This window comes from Strix uralensis, chromosome 5 (genome assembly GCF_047716275.1).
Source record: "Strix uralensis isolate ZFMK-TIS-50842 chromosome 5, bStrUra1, whole genome shotgun sequence".
Lineage (NCBI taxonomy): Eukaryota > Metazoa > Chordata > Aves > Strigiformes > Strigidae > Strix > Strix uralensis.
Genome location: NC_133976.1, coordinates 1,516,393 through 1,540,075, shown reverse-complemented (window position 1 = coordinate 1,540,075; position 23,683 = coordinate 1,516,393). Strand labels below are relative to the sequence as shown.

Sequence of the window (23,683 nt, the reverse complement as noted above, 5' to 3'; positions counted from 1 at the left end):
TTTCTTTTTCTTTTTTTTTTTTTCTTACTGCTGGTGTGGTGCTTCTTCCTGGGGCGGGATAAGCTCTGGACCGAGGATGTGGCTCCTGTATCCTTCAGGATCCTCATCTTTGTGCAATCAATGTCTGTCTGCCTCCCATTCCTGTTTCCCGCTCCTTATTTTGCTGTCCCCCCTGCCTGATGTGGACTCTTTGCCATTGCCTCAGCCCCCGTACACGCAGAAATGCCCCTGACCTTGTACCCCTGGGCCTGCCAGCCTCTGCCCTGGCAATCAGCTGCCCAAAGCAGATTTAGTTGGGGGCTGAGGGCCTCTCTGATAAATCCCCCCCAGCTGGAGTGCAGGGGAGAGGCTGGGATGCAGCCAAAACCTGGGAAGAGGTGGGTTAGGGCTTCCCTGGGTGCTGGGGAGGGACTGGACTCAGTGGAAGGGGGAGAAGAAACCCAGAAAGGAGCCCCTGATCTGTTGTCTCCATCCTTGAGGATGTTTGGGAAAGGGCTTTGGGGAGGTCTGAGATTCCACAGACCCCCCAGGCACAGTTGAATCTCCTCACCCCAGGTCTGTCGCAGCCACATGGATGGGGGTGAAGGCACAGGAACGTGCCATTCCCCTTTTTTTTTTTTTTTGGAGGAAATGAACCCCCTTTGGAGGGGGACCCCCTGCCTCAGTTTCCCCAGCCCCAACTGTGTGTGGTTCCTTCTGTGTCTCATCTTGTCCCATCCCCTTTGGGGTATTTTCTGCCCACCCTGTGCCTGGGAAGGCAGCAGCTGCCTTAGAGCTGATCCCTGCTCTCCCAGAACCCCAAAACTTGGGGGTTACCTGCCCACCCAAGGACTTCTTCTGGGAGACACTTGTTACCATTGGGTGCGTGGTGGCAGGAAGCCCCCTGGGAAGCAGCAGGATGTTGAGTTTTGGTGGGTCACCTTCATTTCCTAAGAGTGTCCTAATTATGTGGCCCTAACGAGGAGCTGCTTCACCCCATGGCCATGTTAGGGTGGAGATGAGGGTGTCACCCCCACGCGCACCCTGGGTGTACCCCCAGCCCCAGAGGGGTGAGGGTGAGCTGGAGCCCCTTCCCCAGCTCCCCAAACCCACAGATCTTGTCCCCAACAGCCCCCCCCCCCCGGTTTCCCCTGGTTTCCCTCATTCCCCCATAGCTCCCCCCACTCCACAAAATATGTGGTGCACCCACAGTGAGAGGGAATGATGTCCCCACGCTGTGGGGGGCAAAACCAGCTGCCCCCCACCCCACTGCACCTCCATTTGCAGACCCAGGAGGGCTCAGAGGGTCCCTAAATCTACTGTGCACCCATGTACAAGGGTCTGGGTGCTACAGGAGTGGTCTTAAGGCACCCCAAAAAGAACAGGATGCTATTAAAGAAATTAAGAGAAAATCCTGATTTTTCTCCTTCCTGTTTTCCCAGTTGCTTGGAACCAGTCAGGGAGAATCGAGGCTGGGGAAATGGGGAACCCTCTATCCCAACTTTTCCAGCTGCTCTGGTCAAATATAACCTCATTCCCCCTTGCCCCCCCCCCCCCCCCCCCCCCCCAAATTCCCCCCAGTGTATCTTTCCCAGGGTGTGGATCCAACCCCCTTCAGTGTGACTCAGGGCTGGAGGGGTGTGTTGGGGCATTAAATGGAGGAAATAACCCCCCCCACACACACACTTGTGGGGTGAGATTCCGCCTTTATTCAGACTTTTTGGGGTTCCTCAGCTGTGTCTCCATCCTGTGTGGGGAGGAAGCGTTGGGACAATTTTTTTTGGGTAATGCCGGGGTCAGGAATGCGGGATGTCCACCCCAGGCGTGGAGATGAGTTGCCAGAGCCCCACTGGCTTGAGAGACACCCATTCGCACCACCGTCACCCCACTGTCACCTCCGGGGCGCTGGCGCGTGCCTCCCCCATCCGGTTGGGTAAACTGAGGCAGCGGGAAATGCTTTGCCGATGTTGCACCGGAAAACTGGTGCGGTGACTCGGCCTGGTCATCCACCACGTGCCTGCTTTGCAATCCGAGGGGCGGGGGGGGGAAGTTTGGATTTAATGGTGGTTTTCCCTGGATGACAGTGGCCACCCCATCTTGGCGTCCTATCGGGCGGTGACCCCCGCCCTGCACTGAGGCCTCGGGCCCCGGCGGGGTCTCGAACCCGCGGCCTTGCCAACACTTCCCTCTCTATCTTCCCCCCCTCCGCCGCACTACGACTCCCGGCGTGCAGCGGGGTGGGCGGGGCCAGCGCGGCGCTGCCGGCGCAGCCAATGGCGGCGGTGCGGGGCGGTGAGGTCACTGTGGGTGACGTCAGGGGTCCAGAGAGAGGCTCCGGCAGAGACGACCGGAGCGGGGCTCGCGGCTGAGGGAGCGCGAGGCGGCGCGGGGGGGGCCCGGGCGGCGGCACCGGCGGCGGCGGCGGCGGCAGCACCGGCGACACCACCACCACCACAGGAGGGCGGCGGCGGCGACAGCAGCGGCGGCGGCGGCGGGGGGGGTCCCAGCGGCTCGGAGCCCGGCGCCCCCCCGCTCCCCTCGGTGCCGGGCGTCCCCGGTCCGCGGCGGCGGCGCTGACAGCCCGCCCGGAGCACCGGGGGCGGCCGCGGCCACCATGTCCTCCCCCAGCCCGGGCAAGAGGCGGATGGACACCGACGTGGTCAAGCTGTATCCTTCCCGCACCCCCCCTCCTCCACCTAATCCCCCCCCCCTCCCCTCCCGCCGCCTCCCTCCGCCGGCAGCCCCGGGGGGCGAGCCCGCCTCCTCGGCCGGGCCTGCACCGGAGGGGGGCGGGGGGGCACCGGGAATCCCCCTCTGGTGTCGCTCCCCCCACCCCCCCGGGCGGCGGCTGCGCCCCTTTCTGAGACTAGGCCTAGGCCTCTTCCCGGAGCTGGGGGTTGGACCTGGCCCCCCCCTCTCCCTGGGGTGCGGGCCCCCCCCCCTTACAGAGAGGAAGCCTAACCCCCCCCTTTCCTTATTTTGGGGGGGCTTATCCCCTTCTGTGGCTTGACAGCCACCAGCTGGGGTGCCCTGTGGGTGTCCCCCCCCTTAGTGAAGGCCCCTCCAACCTGGGTGCCCTGCACCCCCCCTGGCCTGCGGCCCAGCCGCCGGGGGAGGACGAGGAAGGGGAGAGCAGCTCCAGCAGCCACAGCCCAAAGAAAGGCTTTTGTGGTGTTTATTATTATTTACTCCCCGATTTCAGCCTGCGGTTCACGAAGCTTCTGGTGCCGGCTTAGGGATTTAAGTTTTTGGGGGGAGCGGGGGGGCCCCCACAGGCACTGGCTCACAGCAGACCCGTGGCTGGGTGACGGGGAGGTGGGCGAAGGGCTCCGACGCTGGGGCCCACAACCCATCTCGCAAGAGGTCCCATTTATGTAACGCTCTAGGTTGGGTTAGGCTTTATTATTTTTATTCCCCCCCCCCCCCCCCCCCCCTTTCTGCGATCTGTTGATATTTTTTCTCCTTATTTTTATTCTTGGCCCTTTCCAGGGTGGCGAATCCTTTTTCTCTCTGTCTGGAGTGTGGGTGGCATTGAAAAATATCATTGGGAATTTGGTTCTAGGATTGTTTTATTAATAGTTTTTGTTTACAAGGTGGCAGTGTGTGCCGAGAGGGGGTAGAAATGACAAGAGTGGCTGAAATGTTTTTCTGCTCTGTTGACTGAACGTGCCTGACCTCCCTCAGCAGGACTTGGGTCTGGTGGCTCTAACTTGGTGGTGTCGAGGGGTCGAGAAACGGGTCTGATTTAGTTTCAGAGCGAGATAAACAAACTTACTTGGATTTTGTGGGTTTTTTTGGAGGGGGGGGGAAGGGAGGAGCGACACGGCTCATGTTTGTGGCATGAGGGTGGCTTATCGAAGGAAACTTCTGTTTGACGTTCAGCTTGTGCGTTTCTCTCTACAAAGCTGCTCTTCGTATCTTTTTTGCCTTGTTTTTAAGCAAATAGGAAATGACTACCGATCATGCTTGAATCGGAGCTATTTTTATCCGGGGGTTTAAAGTTACACACATGTCATACTCTGTCGAACGCCAATTGCGATCGATGCTTAATTGCACCGGGAGGGGGGTCGGGAATTCCAGCTGTTTAGTGTGTGTGTGGGGAAATAAAATCTTTCTTAGGGATAGTCTGGAAAGAGGACTGGGCCAGAGAGGGGCTTGAGGCCCAACCTGATCCGCTGCTGCTCTCCTTTCCCCTCCCCCTCTCTCTTTTTTTTTCCCCTTTTTGTTCGATTTGTAGCCGGCATCTCCAGCGATCGCAGCATTTTAGGAGACAAAGAGCAGGTTTTTCTGAAGTGGCTTCGCTCGCTCTGTATTTCTAGCAGCAGCCGGGCTGTGCGGTGGTAGGTAGAAAGCCCTGAATATCTGGCATTCCTCCCGATGCTGGGTAGTTTCCGCTCTGCTCTCGTTTCTCCCCCCTGACAAAAGAAACCCAAGGCTTTTCCAAAAGCGAAGCTCTTGTTATTGTCGGCGCAGCCTTCCCGGTGTTTTGAGGGGTGAGGGTTAGAGCGGTCGGTCTCCTGTGGACAACAAACTTAGGAAGTTGGATGTGTCAGATGACTCTCCTCACCACTCCTCCCTCCCCAGCCTTTTTTGTTTGTCTGCCTGACTTGCCTCGCCTGCCCGGGGTGAGCGCAGATTGCTAGGCCCAGGCTCCCCGAGACGCTTCCCTGGGGAATCTCCCTCTCTGGAAGCTGATCGGAAATAAGGGTCTGGCTCCAGACTGGGAGCGAGGAGGGTCTTGGTGGTGACCGGAGGAGAGGGGGCTCATCTGAAGGAATGTACTTGAAGGCTGCTCCTCCCTGGGGCTTGAGTGTTTTGTTGTTGTGTAGGGTTTTCTTTTTTTTTTCTTCCCCCCCCCCCTTTTTGCTGCCATTTTCATTACAGTTTCCCTTTTCAGCCCCTTTTCGTGTCTCCGATAGAGAATAATGGCACGGATTTATGGCCTGCCAAGGGCTACCTTTTTGAGTAGGGAGGGGGCGATGGCCAGAGTGAATAACACTGCTGCCTTCTCCTGCTCTGACAGGTTTAGGAGCCGAGTGGGGTCTTTTTATTATTCCTATTTTCAATCCTAACACGTCCGTGTCCTTTTGTGGATGCCTCTTTGTGAGCAGGGAAGGGGAGAGGTTGCTCTGCTCTCTGGGGCTGGAGGGAGGGCAAAGCTCTGTGTGTGCGCGTTAATGTGTTGAACTGATGTTTAATAATCGCCTGGACGATTATGTGCTGAAACTCTGAGTCACTCATTGTTTCTCTCCTGATCGCGCTCACAATGTTGTGCAAACGCTGGGGAAGGGCCTGCAGCGGGGAGCCACGCTGCCTTCCTCCCCTCTTGGGGGGCTCCAGCCCCCCCACCACGCTGGTTGAAGTTTCCTGGATGACCTGTGTCCTCGTAGAGTGGGGGACACTGCCTGCACCCCACCGGCGAGCACGGCTTTGCAGGAAGGCTCCGTGCCCCCCAAAACACCTCAGGACCCAGTCGCCTGGAAGTGCAGGGACATCCCACGGGCCTGCTGGCAAGCGCTCAAGCTCAAGGCCAGGCCTCCCCAGCCCAGACATCCCCACCCTGGCAACTGTGGGGTGCTGGAGCAGGGGGATCCCATCCCCAGTTCCCCCCAGTTTCGGGGTGAGCTGCTGGCCTTGGAGCCGTGTTTGCAGGCAAGAGGCCTCGGGCAGAGCTCGCAACTCCGCGGATTGGCTGCTCTGTTACTACCCGGAAACCGGGGCTGGGGCGGAGCGAGCCGGCAGCTGATGGGGTGCCCCAGCCAGCGTGTTTACACCCATGGGGGGACGCACCCCAGCACCCCACAGCCCCCCCCCGCCCCCCAGACCGCGGAGCGGTTTGCTGCCGGCTGCCGGGTTTATTGTTCTGTGCCGGGGAAGCAAAGCGGGCGCTCCAGGGCGAGCTGTTTGCAGCCTCCTCTTGGATGAGAGTTTATTTTGTGCTGATTTATTTTCCTCCTTTTGTGGATAGATGCTCCTGGCTGGGTTGTAGTCCCTGAGCTCTATTTTTAAGCATCAGAGCTGGAAAAGGGAAGTGTCACCCTGTTTTGTGCATGAAAGGAATTATAAATAGTGCCCAGCTTCATTTGAATCTCCCTGTTCTGACCAGTTTACAGAGCTGAGTGTTTGTAACGCGTGTCGGAGCTACCGGGGAGCGTAATACACGGAGCGTTGCGCTCCCTTCTAATTTTAGGCTTGTCCTGACTCAAGGAGAATAAAGGTACAAAGCTCCTTAGTCTACCTGCGGAGTATTTTGTAATCGCAAAACTCCCTGTGTTTGCTCCGCTGAGATCAGCTGAGGCAAAGGGTAGGACACAGTTTACATTTGGGATAAATTCCTTTTTATGTTCATTATAGGCTTACACCGCACTTATCATCCTACTTGAACACCTTCCAAGAGTCGTGTTGAGCAATAGGACAGTCACGTGGCTTTGTTCTCTTTGGCCTGTCCCCAGGGGAAGAGCATGTGCGCTGGAATGTCTTGTTTTGGTAGAGTTTGGTGGTGTTTTGTTGTTGTGTTGTTTTTTTTTTTTTTGTAAAGGATAGACATTTCTGGAAACTTTTACAAGTCAGAATGTAAATTTTAAAATGTCACGCTACACTTCTTTCTGCTCTACTTCTGGGGCTCCGTTTTAATGAGGTCTCCAGGGATATGGGTAATCGTGTGGTGGTACTTCAGAAGGCACAAAGACGTGGCAACGGCCCCGTTTCAAAACTGGGAGAGCCCCCCCCTTCTCCCAGAGCAGTTAGAAATGCTGGCACAGGTTGTGGCTTATAAATAAAATCCAGTTAAACGCAGCTCAGAACGTAAAGTGCTACCTGCCGGTATGAGAACTTTAAATCCACAGATCGTTCTGCTGAAACCAAACCAACTAGAGTTAAAAAATAAGTAAATCGTCTTTGTTGCCTAAATGACAACTTTCAAGGGTATCATCTTGCTGCTTTTAGAGCTGAATGTGGTGTCTTTGCTGGCGGCTGGATTTTTTTTCCCCGAAAGGACGGGCTCTTGGCTGGAACTGTAAGTTCACTCTTCCATTGTTGCCTTGTCAGTTTGATCGCGGAGGCTATTGAAGCTGGGGCTTGTCGAACAGACCTGAAAGCGCAGTGCACCTGCTTAATCATATAATTGCGATGGTCATTGAGATGAAACTGTGGAATATGAATTTGGTTAAGACAGCTTGGAGCAGAGTGCCTGTTCTAGCTTGACATCCCAGCCCTATTTAAAATAAGAAAAATAAAGCCTTTGTATCGCTCCGTGTTTGGCTCATTTTAACTATTTCTCCATCTCATTCCCCAGACTCGGAGCAGTGAGTTTGGTATTCTGAATAGTATGGCAGTCGTCTTTAGGATTATGCTTATGGTACCCAGTTCTTAAGACTAAACTGGCATTAGATTACTAAATGCTGATTAAACAAATCACAGAGGCTGTTTCTTTGTAGTAACAGTTTTTAAAAAAAAAAAAAGTGCACACAGGATTTCAGTAAAACAAGTGGCTTGCCTTGTAAAATGGTGTCCCTGCTCTCCTTTCTGTTGCTGTGTCTAGAAGGGCGTGCTTGATATTTCTTCTGTCTTTTCTAGTGAAGCTATACTGTGATCTAGGCAGGCTTGGATTTGTAGTAGGTGATTGTTTTTAAGTGTCATCACGACTATCTTACAATCCCGGCAAGCTTTTGGAAACGCGTCTCGCTGAGTGCACTCCCACGTGTTCAACATTTCTTAGCAGCAGCAGCCAATAACGTTAGCTTCGAGCATGGCTGGGAATCTTGCAAACCCTGTTAAAGTCTTAATATGTAGGATTAAGCAGAAGATGCCCCCTGATGAGGCTCTGCATTGTTTAATTTGCCAGGGAAATATTACATTTAATCTTCATGTAAGTACAGCTTGTGTTTTGTCCTGGTTCTGGTTATCGCTGTGCACTGGCATTAAAATCATGTTATTTAAAAAAAAAAACCAAACATAAAAAATGATCTTATGAAAAGCTTGTAAGCAAAGCATTGACATTGCTGGATGTTTGCTTTGTTTATACCTGAGTGGCAAGCGGGAGGAGCTGCCCCGTGTTGTGCTGCTGCCTTCCTCTCCAGCTCACAGAACGCAGAGCTTGCTCTTTCGGAGTGGTTTTTTACTTGGTTTTCAGAAGAACATCAATTAATCGCTCCTTCAAATACATGCTTAATTGCTGTCTTACCTTGTGCCTACCTGTTGTACCTGGAGCAGGTTGAGCAGACTGTAGTTCTGGAAGCCGAGGGAGTAAATCCTGCGAGGTGCCGAGTGCCTCCTTCGGAGGGGTGGGCGTGCGCGGAGCTCGCGCCTCGCCGCTGGATCGCTCTGGGACAAGGCGGCGGCTGCTCGCTCCTCGGAGGCTCCAGGTTTGATGCCTCCGTGCGAATGCCGGCGGCGAGGGGGAGATGCCTGAGGACACTGGGGGCTGCTGGGGGGTAGCGGTAGTGGTTGGCCATCCTGCCCTCCTCCCAAAGAGGCAACTCGCTGCACAGGCTTTCACTTCTTGGGCAAGATCCCATCCTTGGAGCCCTCTGCCCTCCCCTGTTGCAAGCAAAAGCACAGGAGTGCTTAAATTAAAAGTCCTGATAGACTTTTCACCCTGTTTGTTATTTATTTTCTTCAAGCAAGGTAAAGCAGCAGGAATTGGGCTGTTAGGAAGGGAAGGCTGCATCTGAAACTGCCCCAGCGTAGAGCCATTGCTGGTTGCAGTATAACTTAATGTTCTCGGCACCTGTTGGTACTTGGTGCCCTTCTTAAACCATGATTTAATCGGAGTCATAACCAGGATAAACACATAACAGGTTGTTGTTAAGGCAGGAAAGTGCCCACAGTTAAAGCGACAGGCTCCCGTATGGAGTGGGTTCCCAGCCAAATAGCTATCTGTTTTACTGTCTGCTTAAATTAGAGGTGATGCGATGCTGAGGGAGAGATGTCTGAATTTTCTGCTTTGCTCTCCTGCTGTTCTGGACATTATTCTGGCAGCAAAAATGAGAGATTGCTGAATAACATTTTTGTAATATTGAACGTGAATTATATATGTGGGTGTGCATATAGGAGTTCAGCATTTCATTGTGTGTCTTATTGTGTGCATTCAGCTTCCCTCCTTTCACTCCCTCCATTTCCCTGTGGATTTTGTCCATGTATTTCTGGAATAATGAACATAGAGCGTTGCTCTTTGTTTTTCTTCACCAAAATAGAGCTCACGTGACTGAAGAATCATACGACCTTGCCATCTCTAGTTTCTACTAGGTCATGCAGCCTGTGTGCCGGTGCCTGTCGATTCTAGCAGGGAGCTTGCGGATGAACTGCCCTCGCCGTTAGAAAATGCCCTGTGTGATGGATCTTCTACCACATCCCAGGGAGATGGTCTGAGTTAGTTTTATTTCTGGCAGAACCATGCGGTTCTCGCTTTTTTTGTTGGTTTTCCCCCCCCACCCCACACCTCATTTTTTAATCCTTTTTTCCACCTTTGTGGGGCATTCAGAATTATTTGTTGCTTGATGCTGATACTCTTTGAACACCAGTCAGCTGTTGCAGAGAAGTACAAGCACCCTCTCATCACTGAGGCAGTCTCTGCTTAATCTTTCTCGGGCTCTTCCTTCTCCTGTCCCCACTCAGTCCCTTCGGCCTTATGACCACTCACCTCTAAATGCTATCTCCTCATCTTCGGTCTCCATCTTCTTCCAGTTCCTCAGCCTCTCTGATAATGATCTGTCTGAGATTGAGGGTGGATTTAGTTTCTTGGGAAAAGGTGGTTTCACTACCTCTTGGGCTTGTGTAGCCATTAAGGATTCTTTGCAAACTGGGGCTGGTACTGGATTCAGGACTAAGATACTATTTTTATTTTTTTTTTTTACCGTTGCAGCTTCCAAGAGCTGTCCTCTAGTCTTAAATCATTTGACTTATTCCCTGGAGCAAATTGATTCAGCTTTCCAAGAGAAGCCAAATCACTCACAGTCCATTTTCTTGGCATTAGGTATTTCAGAACAGGTAGAGGGGTGGATCTGCGTGTATCGTTTTTAAACTGGGGTGGTGGTGGTCTGTCGACACTAATCCCTTTTAAACTGCACATTACAGAGTCTGCCTGTATATTCTGCATGATCCACATACAGGAGAGCACAGGAGGTGGTGTAGACTTCCAGGTATTACTGACCCAGTTTGAGGAAGGGATAGCCATTTTTGATCATTTTCAGAGGGTCAAATGCTGCTTTCCAGAAATGATTGCATTTCGCCGGTGCCTGCTTTCCTTGGACTAAATGCTAGAAGAATGAAGCGTAAAATATTTTCTTTGAGATTGTACAAATAGAGTGTCTGGGTGGATTATTCTGAAACGTTTTGCACTATCTGGCTGTAGCTGGCTTTAATTTATTTCTTTTTTTTGTGATACTCCCTTAAAAATGAATGTTTCAAATTTATGTTAATGTTTTCGTTAGGAAAAGTCTGCATTTATGACAGTTGCTGCCCTTTAGGGGAGCTTAACCCTGGAGGCATTTGTCATCCCCTGCGAAAGGTTGAGGTTAAAAGCTGACAGTTGATTGTTAGATAAATTTTGCATTATTTCCAAATTCCAGTGGGTTTTTCACCTGGCCTTGAGCGCTCTCTCCTGCGAGAGTGGTGGTGGGGGACTTAGCATGTAAATTATAGATGTGCAAATCATTGCAGCCTTCCCGACTGCCTGGGTACTCTCTGTGTAACAGCTGATTGTTTCTAGTCAGTCGTCTGTGGACCTTTTATAATGACTGTACTGGGACAGACTATATTCCAACGGAGGTGAACAAGAGGGGATGAGGTAGTGGTATGCATAATGAATGAATGGTATTGAGAGAGGATGAATAGTGTCCAGTCTGCCTGCTCCCGGCCCCTGAGCAAGGTATGACATTGAAAGGTAAGCTTAAGCGTGTTTGCACTGGAGAGAGAGACTCTGGCAGGCCATGAAGTCTGAGATTTTGACTAAAACCAAACAGGGCTTAGCGATAGGATCGGGTACTTCCGCAGTTACCAAGCGTACCCCCTGAAAAAAAGTAAAAATCAGTGTGCGGTACTAAAGCAGGCCTGCGTGGCCCTGATTAACCTCTGGTGTGGTAGATTAACAGATGCAAAGTTGAAAAGATTGATAAATTATTAACTTCAGCGCTTTGGCATTTCTTGGTGGGCTGTGTTGCTTTGTTTTGTCTTGACGTTGGCAGGACCAGGCGTGCTCTGGAGCTGTGAAGCAGCGTGTCGGGGCAGGGGTGAATGTCCGATGAGACACCTGGTTTCTTTCAGCAGAAAAGCTGGATGAGAACATAAACACAGGTTGTCTGCTGAGGTCTGACTAGAGGTTGAAAACCATTTTGCTCTTAAAGGTGTTTCTAGATCGAAATGGTATTTTAAAACTCTGCTACGAAGCTATTCAATCACCGGTGTGGACATGGTTGAAGAGTTAAGACTCATCTTGGTTTTAGGGGCAAATGAAGCTGCTCCTTTAAGTATTGCTCAGTCAAGAGTGAATGGTTTGAAGCCAGAGCTTTTTCTATTTTGAAAAGAACTAGGTTTGGCTTTTAAATGCATTTGAGGATGGGGGCTGTTGGCCTTTAAAACGCAGCGATCAGCATGGAGGTGGTGATAGATGAAGTCCAAAACTTGCCTTCATATCCTGGCTGTTCCCAAGCTGATTTGTTTGGGGAAACTCTTTTTTCTTTTTTTTTTTTTAAGGGTGGGGAGAGGTTTCTCCCTGATGATACATTCAATGAAAGCTTCTTCGTCAGGGGAAGCTGGTGGAAGCTAATGCTCTATTACACTCTCTGCTGAAGGCAAATGAAACCGGTTATGTTTTTCTTCCGTCTAATACCATTAATTCAAAGTCACTGACCTTCCCCCTCAAATCTTCAAAGCCAACACAGCTGAATATGAATGTGTGTGGAGTGCTGGTTTCACAGAGCAGCGAGGCAAGGTTTAAACCTCGCAATAACTGGGCTGCTTTTGTGCTGAGCTCACGTTCTGCATGAGTGATGTGTCTGTGTCAGTGGTCCTTGGGAGCAGTCCTCTGCAGCGGCGCGATGCTTCTTGAAGGTGTCTACCTCATGCTTGGTGGTGGCAGTTGCAGTTCGTTTGGACAAGAACATGTTGTGGACTGATTTCCACAAAAGTTCTGGTGATGGCCTTGCTTTGTAATCCTCTAATTTGTATGACAGGTTTGTAAAGTAAACAAGGCTGAAATAAAGAAACAACCCTTCTAGGAGTGAAGAAGCACTTAGCCTGGAAATGTCAAATCTAACTGCGATGTGACTCAGCATGGTTATATTGACTTACTCCTCGGTACTACCAAAGCCACCTCCTACTTTTTTTTTCTTTTTTTCTTTTAAGGCTTTCAACCTGCCACTGTGTCAGTTGTGAAATGAGGGAAGCAATGAAAAGAAGGAAACTAAATGATCGGTGTTTTGTTTAACAGGCCTGGCATTGTAGGTAACTTAATACTCCTGGCCTAGGGGAGGAATCCGTGCACGGTTATTGGGGTAAGCTTAGATCCCAAGAGGAGAATGTGGCTTTGAGAGACTGGGGAGGGGACGACGCTTGGTGAAAAGTTGAGATGTCAGAAATCAGATCCTTGTAACTCAGTCCCAGAGTCTGCGTTCCTTGAAAGGGAAGGTATGTGAGGAGGTGTTAACTCACCCTTCTCGTGGCTGACAGGAGCGACTGCACCCTGCAAGTGAGCTTATGGCTAGCGCTGCTTCACGCTTTTTTAAAAAATTGTGGACACCATTAATGAACTCCTCTGTTTTGTGTAAAGCTCCAAGGTCTTGGAATTAAACAGATTCTGGCACGCTTGCAACTGCCAAGAAAGTTATAAGTTAGTCATAATCCAGGTTTTTTTTATTACTTCATGGTTTCTGGCATGTTTTCTTTTGTTTGATGTTGGCAGTGTGACCAGAAGGTTGCCATGAAAAGGTAAGTTTAAATACTTGCCTTGTTTTGATCAAGAAGGAGGAGAGTTTGCCAATAAATAGCCATGCTCTGCTAACTTTGCAGAAGGCAAAAGCAGTGCATTTTACATGTGGAGAAGAGCCACAGCGCTAGCAGCTGGGGCAGGAGGGGGGGTGTCTCAAAACACTAGTTGTGGTTAAGTGCAAGACTGAAGAAATATACCCCCCGTGGTTTCAACAAGTCATTTAAACTGCCAACCCTGGCTTAGTTATTGGTTACTGCTTGAATCTCCCCAGCGTAATACTGAGACTTGCATGTTGCCAAATGAAACAAAAAATATTGTAAAATTGATTAGCAATAATGTACTCATAATGCTAAGCCCTTGCATCCATGTGAAGGCACTATTTTGTGTTTAAAAGCATGCCACAAATGTGCGTATACTCGGAAAGAAATAAAATTTGCTGACCCACTGAAGTGAACTTGATGTTCAGTCCTACAAAGCTTATTGACCACTGGACAATTAAACCATCTGCCCATCCTCTGTTGCTAAACTCAGTTTCACAGATTTAGAGTATAGATTGTTTAGGAGAGGGGTGTGTTTGATTCTCAGCATACATTGAAGCTAGAGGATTAGATTCTTGCATTAGGATTCGGAGCGATCAAATGCCAATGTGGGAGCTCCGCTCCCTGAGCTGCTTCATGTCAGTTCGTGCAGACACATGTTGATTTGTGCAGATCCTCAGGTGCGGCCCCTTGCCTCACCTTTTCAGTGACTTCTACTTGCTGAAAATTTGTCCTTCACGCTGACCTGCTGTAGCTTTTTAAATGTCAGTTCTGTGGAAAAAGAAGAAAAATCTTTCATCACTTCAGCATGATGCACTGGAAAAAGATTGAGGGTTAAGCAAAGAAGATTTCCCTGTTATGCCTGTTTAGTCATAGCAAGAAATGTGTTTTGTGGGGTTATTGTCAGCGTGGGTATTCTAGTGAAGAAGATTTGAGGCTGTTGGGCAAAGGTGCCCTGAGAGAGCCCAGGTGCTGCTGGTGCCTCTTCTCAATGTTGTGCATGTGGCTTTGGGGCCTTACAGACTCTTTTCCTCCATTAGTTTTTCTCTGGAGTTGGTTGTGTAAGTGGGGATCGTGTATGAGAACAGCTTATGTTATAACCAGCTGGTCTGAGTGTTGAACCAGCATCTCTTGTCTTGTTAGAGCCAAAAGTTTTAGTCGTCTGCTGATGAATATTGCATTTGCTGTGGTTTCCTTTTTTTTGGACTTCAGTTTATCTGTTTGCAAGGGCTTCCTGCTTGGTGTGGCCGAGGTGCAATGGGATTCTTCAGGGTCGCGAGTTGCATTAGTGTGTTGTTTTTAAGAGTCTAGGAATATGTACAGCCCAGTAGCAAGTGAGTCCTTAAATTGTCCTCTGTGCCTCTCGGTGGCTTCTGAAGTGACAGGTTTCTTCGCTGCTACCTGACATTCGGTGTAATTAGGACACTTCAGGATATTCTGTGTGCAACACTCTCTCATCAGTTTTCTGCAGACTTGGAAGGCGCAAGAAGCGAGTCTTAAGATAGGTGAGCTTCGTAATCCTCTGTAGGTTTTGTTTTATTTCAAATAGCAGCTGGGGATCTGTTGCTGAGCGCTTGGGGAAAGGGTGCACAGTCAGGTGGATGGTGCTACGATGTTGAAGGCTTTTATTTGCCTTTACAAGGTGCTTCAAACCGTGGAAAAGCCCCTTAAGGTAAAGAGGGTCCTGAGCTGGCAGGTTACGTGCTTCTGCGAATAAGTGTACCTCATCACTGGTGTTCGTTTTCTCTTGCTAGTTTTCCTTAATAAGTAAAAATTGTGGTCAAGAGCATCTAAAACACCCAGGGGCAGAATGTTCCCCCAATTCTTGCAAGATGTAGGATGGATCAGAAGCTGAAACTGCTTGGCTCAGTCAAAGCCGTTGTATATAGGTGTGAATCAATAACTACTTTTCAGCATTCGATTCTCCTGAAGTCACCCCAAAGGCATCACGATTTTGCAGCGTGCACGTTCTTCTCTGAGGAACTGAATGAAGCTGACCAGACTGCCACATGCGTCACAGAAACCCACATCAACTGTTTTTTAGATCATTACCAGACTGGACTAAATTTAGCATATGAGCCAGAAGTGTGAGTGTATCCAGCCTCCTGCCCGGTCCCTATTTCTGGGCTGTCAGCTTGGGCTGTGCCCTACCACCAGTCGTACATCTGCTGAAGACGAGGGGTGAAATCCCTGTCTGCTGCTGCTTTTTAATCGCTCAGAGCAGGGACACAGCTGAGGTTTGTTTGCAAAGTTCCTGAAAAACACCATATGAAGTGGAGATGCAGTTGTAGGGAAGAGCCCGGGCAGTTTGCTGAGCTAATAATAGGATATGGAGCTTCTCACCTCGTGGATGATGGGCTTGAGTCCCATCTAGGGCTGACGGTGGCTCCAGGTGGCCAAGAGGAGAAGCCTGTCCAGTTTTTGGTTGCCTGTGTATCACTTGATAGCCCGAAAGCTGTGGATTGCTGAACTGGTTGCTGCTGGAGATCTGTGCAGGTTTGGGGGTAGGAACAACTCGTGCTCCAGAGTGAAGGGGGAAGCACTTTTTTCATTAACCTTAAAATACATCTCAAGTAGGGAGTGTTCCCACTGCCTTTCTTTCAAGCCCCGCATCTCTGCTAAAATTGTCGGGATGGCAGAGATGAGTAAAGGGAGGGAAAATAAGTCACTCTGACAGTACAAGGGAAAATTTCAAGGCTGCTGGGAGCTATGTGCTGGTTCTGCAGTTCCAAGCTGTCCTTTATTTTAACTTCCTCGGTTGTTTCGGTATTCTGTTTATTTGCGGTAGCATACTGGTTAATTGGGGGGTTTCTGTGGATTAGTAATATTGTCATCTAAAATGGCTTAAAGTGTGTCAAGTCTGCTTAATTCTGATTTATTAAAGAAGGCTGTGATAAATGTGTGTCTTTGAAACTCTTGCTGGGTCTGCTGGGGGTCACCTGTAATTCAGAGCATCTGGCAGAGGTCAGTGCTAGGCTTTTTGTTCTGTACTGGTGTAAGCTCTGGGGGCTTTTTTCAGCTCATCTCTGAAGGAGGAGATACTTCAAACTCGGTGACAAAATCCCACTTTTCAGGCAGCTGCACCCGCTAATGACTAAACTGTGTTAATTAGTTTTTAGTGCAGTTGCAGTAGTGTTCTTTTGTCCCTTCTATAATGGTGATCCAAACAGATGATGTCAAGGAATCTTCTGTTTCAGCTGAATTTAACTAATTATAAGAAAGCACTGCCTTTACTCTCCAAAGCTCAATAACACAGTCTAAAAGCTGGGAATAGCAGTGGTCTAACAACAGCATTTGTATTGATGGTGTGGCTTGTATTACAGTGATGTATGCAAAACTCGGTTACAAAGTTCAGTTTTAAATTGACTGCTTTGGGGGGGGGGGGGGGGGATCCATGTAACAAACTTCAGGTTTTGTTATTCCTGCAGGAAACCTTGAGGCAAGTGTCTTCTGTGGACATAAATTGGGATGGCTAATTTGTAAAACTCCCCTGGGCTCTGTCTTCAGATAACTGATGTGCCTCTCGTTAGGCAGTTGAGAGGGAAGGGGGATAATTAAGCCTGAGCAGATGTGCTAGAACAAGCTTTTGGATCAGAAGCAAAAGGGCTGGGTGATGAGGAAGGAGCTCCTGACTCCAGCAAGTGCAAACTCGCTTCTCTGTCCTGGTCCCCCTCTCCAAGTGGACTTGTCACTTCTGTTGGATAGGAAGTTTTGCTTCAGAGAAATGGGCAGCTGTGAGAGCAACTTCAAAACCCTCCCAGGGAAACTTCCCAGTCTCTCTCCAGCCTTTCCATCTGTACAGCTCAGAGGTGCTTTCAGAGGAAACTGCTTGGCCACAGCGAGGAGGACTATGTGTTCCTGTGTTTTAGCAACACCCTCTGCTGTTCTGCTGGTCATATTTAAAAAAAAAAACCAAACAACAACCACCTGCCTTTTTCCCTTCCTCTGATTGTGGTGGTATCGCTTGTGCCGGAGCGGCTTTAGTGAACCCCTATCTTCCTGTGAGATGCTGAGATCAGAGCCTTCGCGTAGCTAGAGAAAGCCACGGAGCTTGAGAAATAGCCTGGGCGACTTGCTTTTGCTTCTGGTGCAGCTGCTGAGGGAAGGCCTGGTCTTCAAAGCCTGGAAACCGTTAAAAAAAAAAAAAAAAAAAGGTATTTGACATGACTGAATGCAGTGTGGTGGGTGTCCCAGGGTGAGGGCACCCTCTGTTCTGGGCACCGGTGCCACCCCAGCTCTGCCTCGCTGTGGTTTTGTTGGTGGCTGGCGAGCTCAGGCCTGCTGGTGCATTCACATCTACAAACAAAGCCCCCAACGCTTTGTTAGGCTCCTTCCTTGGCAACCTTTCTGCTGCGTCCCTAAAGCTTGCCTTTCCGTTGCACAAGGAAGCTCGTGTGGGGATCATTGTTAGTCTCCAAGTATGGCTCTTTCATGTCTTCCTCTCAAACACAATGTATCTTTATACCTTAAACTTCAGGAAAATCCTGTGCAGTTAATCCTTTGGGAAAGGCCAAAAACCCCTCGGAAGTGCCCGAGACTTTTAAAGTTTGCAGGCGAATATTTAACTTCTTGGTGCAAAAGCTGATGGTGGGAGCTGGATGCCAGAGGAATTGCTGAGACTGACAGAAGCACCAGCCTATTTTCTTAAATTTCCAAGGCTGATAAAGAAATGAACTTTTTACAGATATTTTGGTGATTAACCAACAAAGCTGTGCCATGTTTGCAGTTAGTGGCGGATGGATGGGAAACACCATGTATCGACCTTCTGCCTAACCTTGGAAATGTTTTTTCTCGAGACGAATACAGCCGTAAGCTGACCTGACTTGGAGCAGGTAGAAAGCTGAGTGATAAACCCATCTTTGTAAACTAAACCTTTAAATACAGGTGGCCAAATGGACTGAACAAAATAAAGCCGGGGCAAAACCACTTGCCTTGTGCATCTCGTCTGTTTACAGCCAGCACTGGGACATTGGATCTGTTTATGGGATCTATTGAGGAAGCACTGAACAGGCTACAGTGCCCCATTGCTCTCATTACATACTAAGAATAAAGAGGATAATTGATTTAATAGCGATGACAATGGCATATTGGATTGTTGTAGGCATTTGTGTACAAAACTGTGGCATGCAGGAAGCTCCTATGCTTTTAGCAAAACTGAACTGCAGTTTCCTGGTACATGGGACTGTTTTGTGTTTTCTCTATATTGCAGGTGACCTAGAAAGCAGTGTCTATAAGCTTTGGCTGCTGTGTGTAACCAAGGTCTGAAAGGTGCTTGTTCCTAAATAAGTTTTTTAATGCTTTGGTTTGAGCGAAAACAGTGTATGGTCTGTGTTGGAAACTGTGGTCGTGGTTGTCATAACTTCACCAGTTCTGTGATTCAGATATAAAGTCGTCTCTCGCTTCATCCTTCAGGTCATTTGTGTTAAAAACCTGAACAACATTGTGTGTAAAATCCTGTCTGAGCTGTTCCTTTAAAACATCATTCCTGAGATACCTTTTAACAAAACCAAGGAGGGGAGAAGCAAATCTGATCCCTCCAGAAGTTCTGGAAGGCTCTGTCAGGACTCCTTGCTGTCGCAGAGAGAAGAGGACAAATCTGATCCTTGCGGTTTTGCAAGCAGTCTATAAAAGGCATAGTGCTCTTCGGTTCCCCATCACCATTTTCAGATGTGCCCTTCCAAGGTGTGGGTGCTGTATCGACAGACTTGTTAATGACAGCATTTGGTTAATGGACGTAGTAAGCCTTTTGCATAAGCAAGAGGTAGGCAGCCCCAAGGGTGATGTTCATCCTGATGATTTTTCACCTGCTAGTGAGCCAGTCAGTGCATTGTCTGCTGTCTGCTGAACCTGAGAATCAGCACAAGAGCAGAATGTAACTTGTTCTTGAAAAAATGTATTTCTAATAAAGTGGTTTGAAAGGAACAGAAATCCGCAGGTGCCTCGGGGTATGATCTGCCCTGAAACAAACACCTGTATCTGCTCGAGCATTGTGTGTTACTTCAAGTTGGGCTGTTACAGGTGGTGGGAAATCTGGATTGAAGCCACACAATTACTGTTCTCCTGTGTTACTTGAGGTCAAGGGAACTGTGCTAATCTCTAGCTTAATTTCCAAATTCAGTTTGCTTTTATTTCCTACACCCATGGTGTAGAAATACCGGTGGTTTCTGAGAGTTTTTTTAAAGCTCGTTTCTTTGAGGACTGGCAGATAACAACCCTCCTCCAGGAAGGCTCGGAAATGCTGGAGCTTCTGCCTTGAGTAGCAAAGTATTCTGTAACAACTAAATGTAAGTTGTGCCCTGTTCTTCAGAGGGATAAATAATTTCTAGAATATCTTTGAGAGACCTTACTGCCTTTCTGGTTGGTACAGAGAACACCTGGATGGGTGACAGTTCAGAGCTAGGATTTTGGATATTAAGCACAAGCTCAGGACATTAATTGTTGTTGAATGCCTAAAGTTGAAGAAGCTTCATGAGGACCAGCGCTACTTAATTTTCACTGGCACTGTCCACTTCAATACTTGCTCTGGGCTCTGAGTCTTATTTACAGTTTAAGCACAACTTGCTCTAGCTGGCATTTCAAATGGTTGTTGCTGTCTCAATTCTGAAGAGTAGAGTTTACAAAATCCTTCAAAAAATCCCAGTGCAGATGTGACCTCAGTGAGCAAGGAATACATCATTCAGTATTTCCACGTACTCTCACATCTGCGGGTGTGGGGTCGGAAGGAGCTCTGCAAAACAACGCTAGGCTGTACACAGCTTAGTATCCTTGGTGTAAGAGGTGCTTACAGAGCAGCTCTGTCTTTTGTTTCTGCTCTGATGTTTCAGATACTCTGTTCCAGCTGTCGGCTCCATTAGGTTTATAGCAAAGGTCAGCAAAGCAAACCTCTTCCATAGATCCGGTTTTAAAGCAAGCGGAGGCAATACTTCTAAGTAGGTGCCCCACAGCTATCTTTCCAGTCACGTTGCCAAACCCTTTTGTACTTGTTAGAAAGGCAGCCCGTCTCGCTCTCATCGCATATGCTTATCACATGGACCAGTTCTTGGTGTGTTGCCAGGGTTTTTGCACTAGACCAGCACTTCCTGGTGAGTCTCACCTCTGTTGTGCTTGTACACCGAAAAAAAAAAAAAAAAAAATCCCACTGAATTATGTTCGTGGCAGGCCATGGAGAGCTGTCATGATATCCTGATTCCAAGGCAGTGGGGTTCTAGACAGGACTTTAAATGTCTTTCCACCAGCCTCTAGGTTTTAATAGTTCAGACATGAGTTTGTTTGTGCAAAGCCTCTTTTAGAGAGGACTTCAGGATTTTTGTTGAAGAAAAATCCTGGTGTGAGGTGTTTATTAAAACAACTCTCGGGATTCCCACGTTTAACACTTTCTCAATTCAGTGTTACGATATAGTTCAAGCCAATGCAGCATATCAGCATCCCCTCGGTGAGTCTCTGTGGCCCAATTGAACATCCCTTACAGGCAAGAAAAGAAAGATCCTGGTAGAGAGGAGCAAAGAGGGTGGGGACTCTGGTTCCAGAGCTGGTAACTGCTCTGTGCCAAAGTATCTTAAAATTAAGCTTATGTTCAACAGAATATAACTCAGTGTACCAGAATGAAAATATTTGCTTTGACGCTCTCTCCTTCCCCTCATTAAACTCTTTATCTTGTTTAAAACCAAGAACTTGAGATATTTCTAGATTATTTTTTTTTTTCCTAAATAAAAACGCTTGCCAAAGCTCAGCTGCTGACCTCTTCTGTGTCTGTCTGCTTTGACTACAGACATGTCACGTCCCAAGGGCTTTACAGCCTGAGGAGATGGTTGGTTATACATTTGGGGCTTTATGTGGCTGCTGCTGAGGTGGCTTGACATGCTTGCAGTTTCTAAATGACTGTGTAGGTTTCTTGGAGTGAAAAAGCATTTCAGTAAAGTCTACAGAAACCTAAACCAAACTTCACTTGAGGGAAAAGGCCACATCTTAAAATAATACCTGTCTTCGGGAAGCCTAAATTAGTGAAATATTCAACTGTGCAAACATGTGAAAAGCATTTTGCTTTTAACAAACCTGGTACATTCTTGTAAAACGTGTGATGGGGCACAGCCCCCAAAACAGTTAAATCTTAGGCTTGGTGTCAGATCTAGCACACAGTTGGGGTCACGCTCTCAATTCCATGGTTTTACAACCACCGTTTCTCTTTCAGAGCATTTCGGCACTTCTTGAATCCTCACGAAGAGGAAATCAACAGTACCCAGCACACCTGGAAAAAGAAATGATTGTATTTTCTCCTTATGATATTTCACTTAAACCCACTTGAAATGTCTCAGTTTTTTGAGAAGTTTATTATTCGTACATTAAATACTCTGTTACCACCAGTATGTACAATCACTATGGTAACAAACTTCTCTGGATGGAAGCTGTAGCGATGCAAATATTGTATCTAGTGGTTTAGCTTAGAAACAGATGCACATCTGCAAACTACTACTGCTGTTGTCTTTGTTTCTGGACCTGACTCTGGTTTCCCTCGTGACCGACTTTAAATGTCAACATAGTGAGTTCTGTGACTTCTGGCTTGGTGGCTGGCAGAGAGCACAAGGTTCCTGATTATTTCTGCCTTGTTCACGCCAGGTGAGTGGCTTGTATCGAACTCTTGGGGAGCTCGAGCGTCGGGTCAGAGGAGGAGACCAGTGTAATCGTATTGTGGGGACATTTTTGCCTCTCCAGTTATCCCCGAGAAGCCCAGGCCCTTACGCTCCTGCATCGTGGCTCTGCACGTTGTCTTCCTTGCTAGTCCTTTCTGGTGGGATGCCTTCCTCAAACTGGGCAGTCATCTCCAGCTAGGATCCATTTAAGGAGTTTGCTAATTGACAGTCGCTTATAATTATGGACTAATTTAACTTAAATTCTCTTGGATCCTAGCATGTCCTTTTTTATTGAGATTCAAAGAAATGTTGTGCTTGTGGAGGCAATGCTGTGTTGCGTTATGATCATGCACGGGAACATCACTTAAGCTGTATTGATCAAAACTTCATTCCGACACGCTTTCATCGAGTCCAGTCCCTTTCTTTCATGCTTAAAAATCCCGTGTGCCAGCTTCTTCTCCCCACGACTAATGCATCTCCCCACCTTTCTTGAGCAGCACCTCAGCAGCCCTTGTGTAGGTCACAGTTTTAAGTGGTTTCAAGCCGTTTCTGTCCAACGTGCTGCTCCTGGGACTGACCAGCACTGCGTGTAGCACCGAAACACCGTCATCTCGCAAGCAAAGCTCTGCTGCGATGCAAATCAGGAGGTGTCACCCTGGGCCCATACATGTTCTCATCCCGAATTGTGCTTGGCTAATGATACCAATGATAATGAAACGAGGGCCTGATGCTTGTACATGTTGTGTTCTTCCTTGTCTGTAAATGCAAATTAATTGCAGGGTAATCAGCACTGCAAAACTGGTGTTTGGCTACAGCGCTCGTTATCTGCTGTCAAAGTGGCACTGATTGTGTTCCCATCTAATCTGATTGTGAAGGAACTTTTGGTGCCACCGCTGCAATTAAATGTTGACCCATCCAGTGAAAGCTTGAGAACACAGTTTTAAACAAGTTTATTCCAATCTGTTTTCTCTACAGCAAAAAAAGTATGTGATACCTCTTCTTCTAAACAAGTTGAAACTTTTCAAGGGAGCAGCACAGAGTTGGGAAGCGCAATGAATTAATTTGTTTTCTGAAGGAAAAGGGCAGTATTACCCAATCCAGCATGGTATGACAACCTTGTTGTCTTTTTGTGGTGGTTCCCCTCACTTCTAGTGAGGGAAGACCAGATTTGAAGCCTGGAGTGTAGGAGAAATGCTGACTTAGTTTCTAATTGATTCATAGCAGGCAACTCGTATGCAAAGTGACTTCTGGGGAAAGCTGGCTTTTCCTTCTACCTCTTCCTTCTTACTCCAGTTTCTTGGCACAAAGTTTAGTGGAGAGCGGCCAGACCTAAATCATCAGGAGCTCCAAAGAAAGCGAGCCAGACCGGAGGGCTTGCTGGAGCAGCAGTTCCTTCTCCCAAAAACGCCGATAACTCTCCCGAGGTGTCTTTCAGTACACGTGGCTGTGCTTGGAAATTGCCTTTTGATGGGGTTTATCTTGGGGAAATTTGCCATCCTTGACATGAAATTGTGAAGAGTGTGTGCAGAATAACTTAAGAATGCTCTTTCTCGTGTGATTTCTCATCTTGGTCGTTTAAAATGTGGTAGAGAAGTGGTGAGTAAGGGTGTTTGTTTTTTTTTTTTTAAAGCGAAGATGCATTTCTAACAAGAAAACGCTTGTGTGCAGTAAAATAGAAACTCGGTGACCAAGTGCAGGTTGCTGTTCAGTTATTCATTTGCTATTCCCTTGCTTCCAGAGCATTTTCAGCTGTAATCGTAACCAGCCATCATCTTAGAGTGAGTGAAACCACCTTTGTGTAATGCCCTCCTCAGTTCACTTGTTGCAGCAGTAAGGAGGGTGGAGGGCTGGGAAAGCTGGTTGTCTTCAGAGCTTCCCGTGACTGCCCACGAGTGACTTGCTGTTCTCCTTCTTTACACTGTAGGATTTAAGTGAGTTTTGTGTCTTTCAAAGCTGTGGGATTCCTGGGCAAGCCCAGTTCAGACAAAGGAAGATTAAGGGTTGCCCCAGGTATGTGAAGATAAACTGCAGATGGCCCCAGTGGTGTCTTCCCTTCTTGGAGCTGGTGCAGACCATGGGGCTGTGGATACCGACACCAGAAATTGTGCAGCACA

The 23,683-nt window shown here is 48.2% G+C and overlaps 1 protein-coding gene across 1 annotated transcript in view; it reads left to right on the top strand.

Annotated features, from left to right (window-relative positions):
• Positions 1–2,359: 2,359 nt before the first annotated feature.
• UBE2H (ubiquitin conjugating enzyme E2 H) overlaps positions 2,360–23,683 on the top strand; it is a 57,940-nt gene continuing 36,616 nt past the window's right edge. Inside the window, exon 1 of the mRNA XM_074869628.1 lies at positions 2,360–2,646. Coding sequence (XP_074725729.1) covers positions 2,594–2,646 — 53 coding nt within the window. The 5' untranslated portion in view covers positions 2,360–2,593. The remainder of the gene's footprint in view (positions 2,647–23,683) is intronic.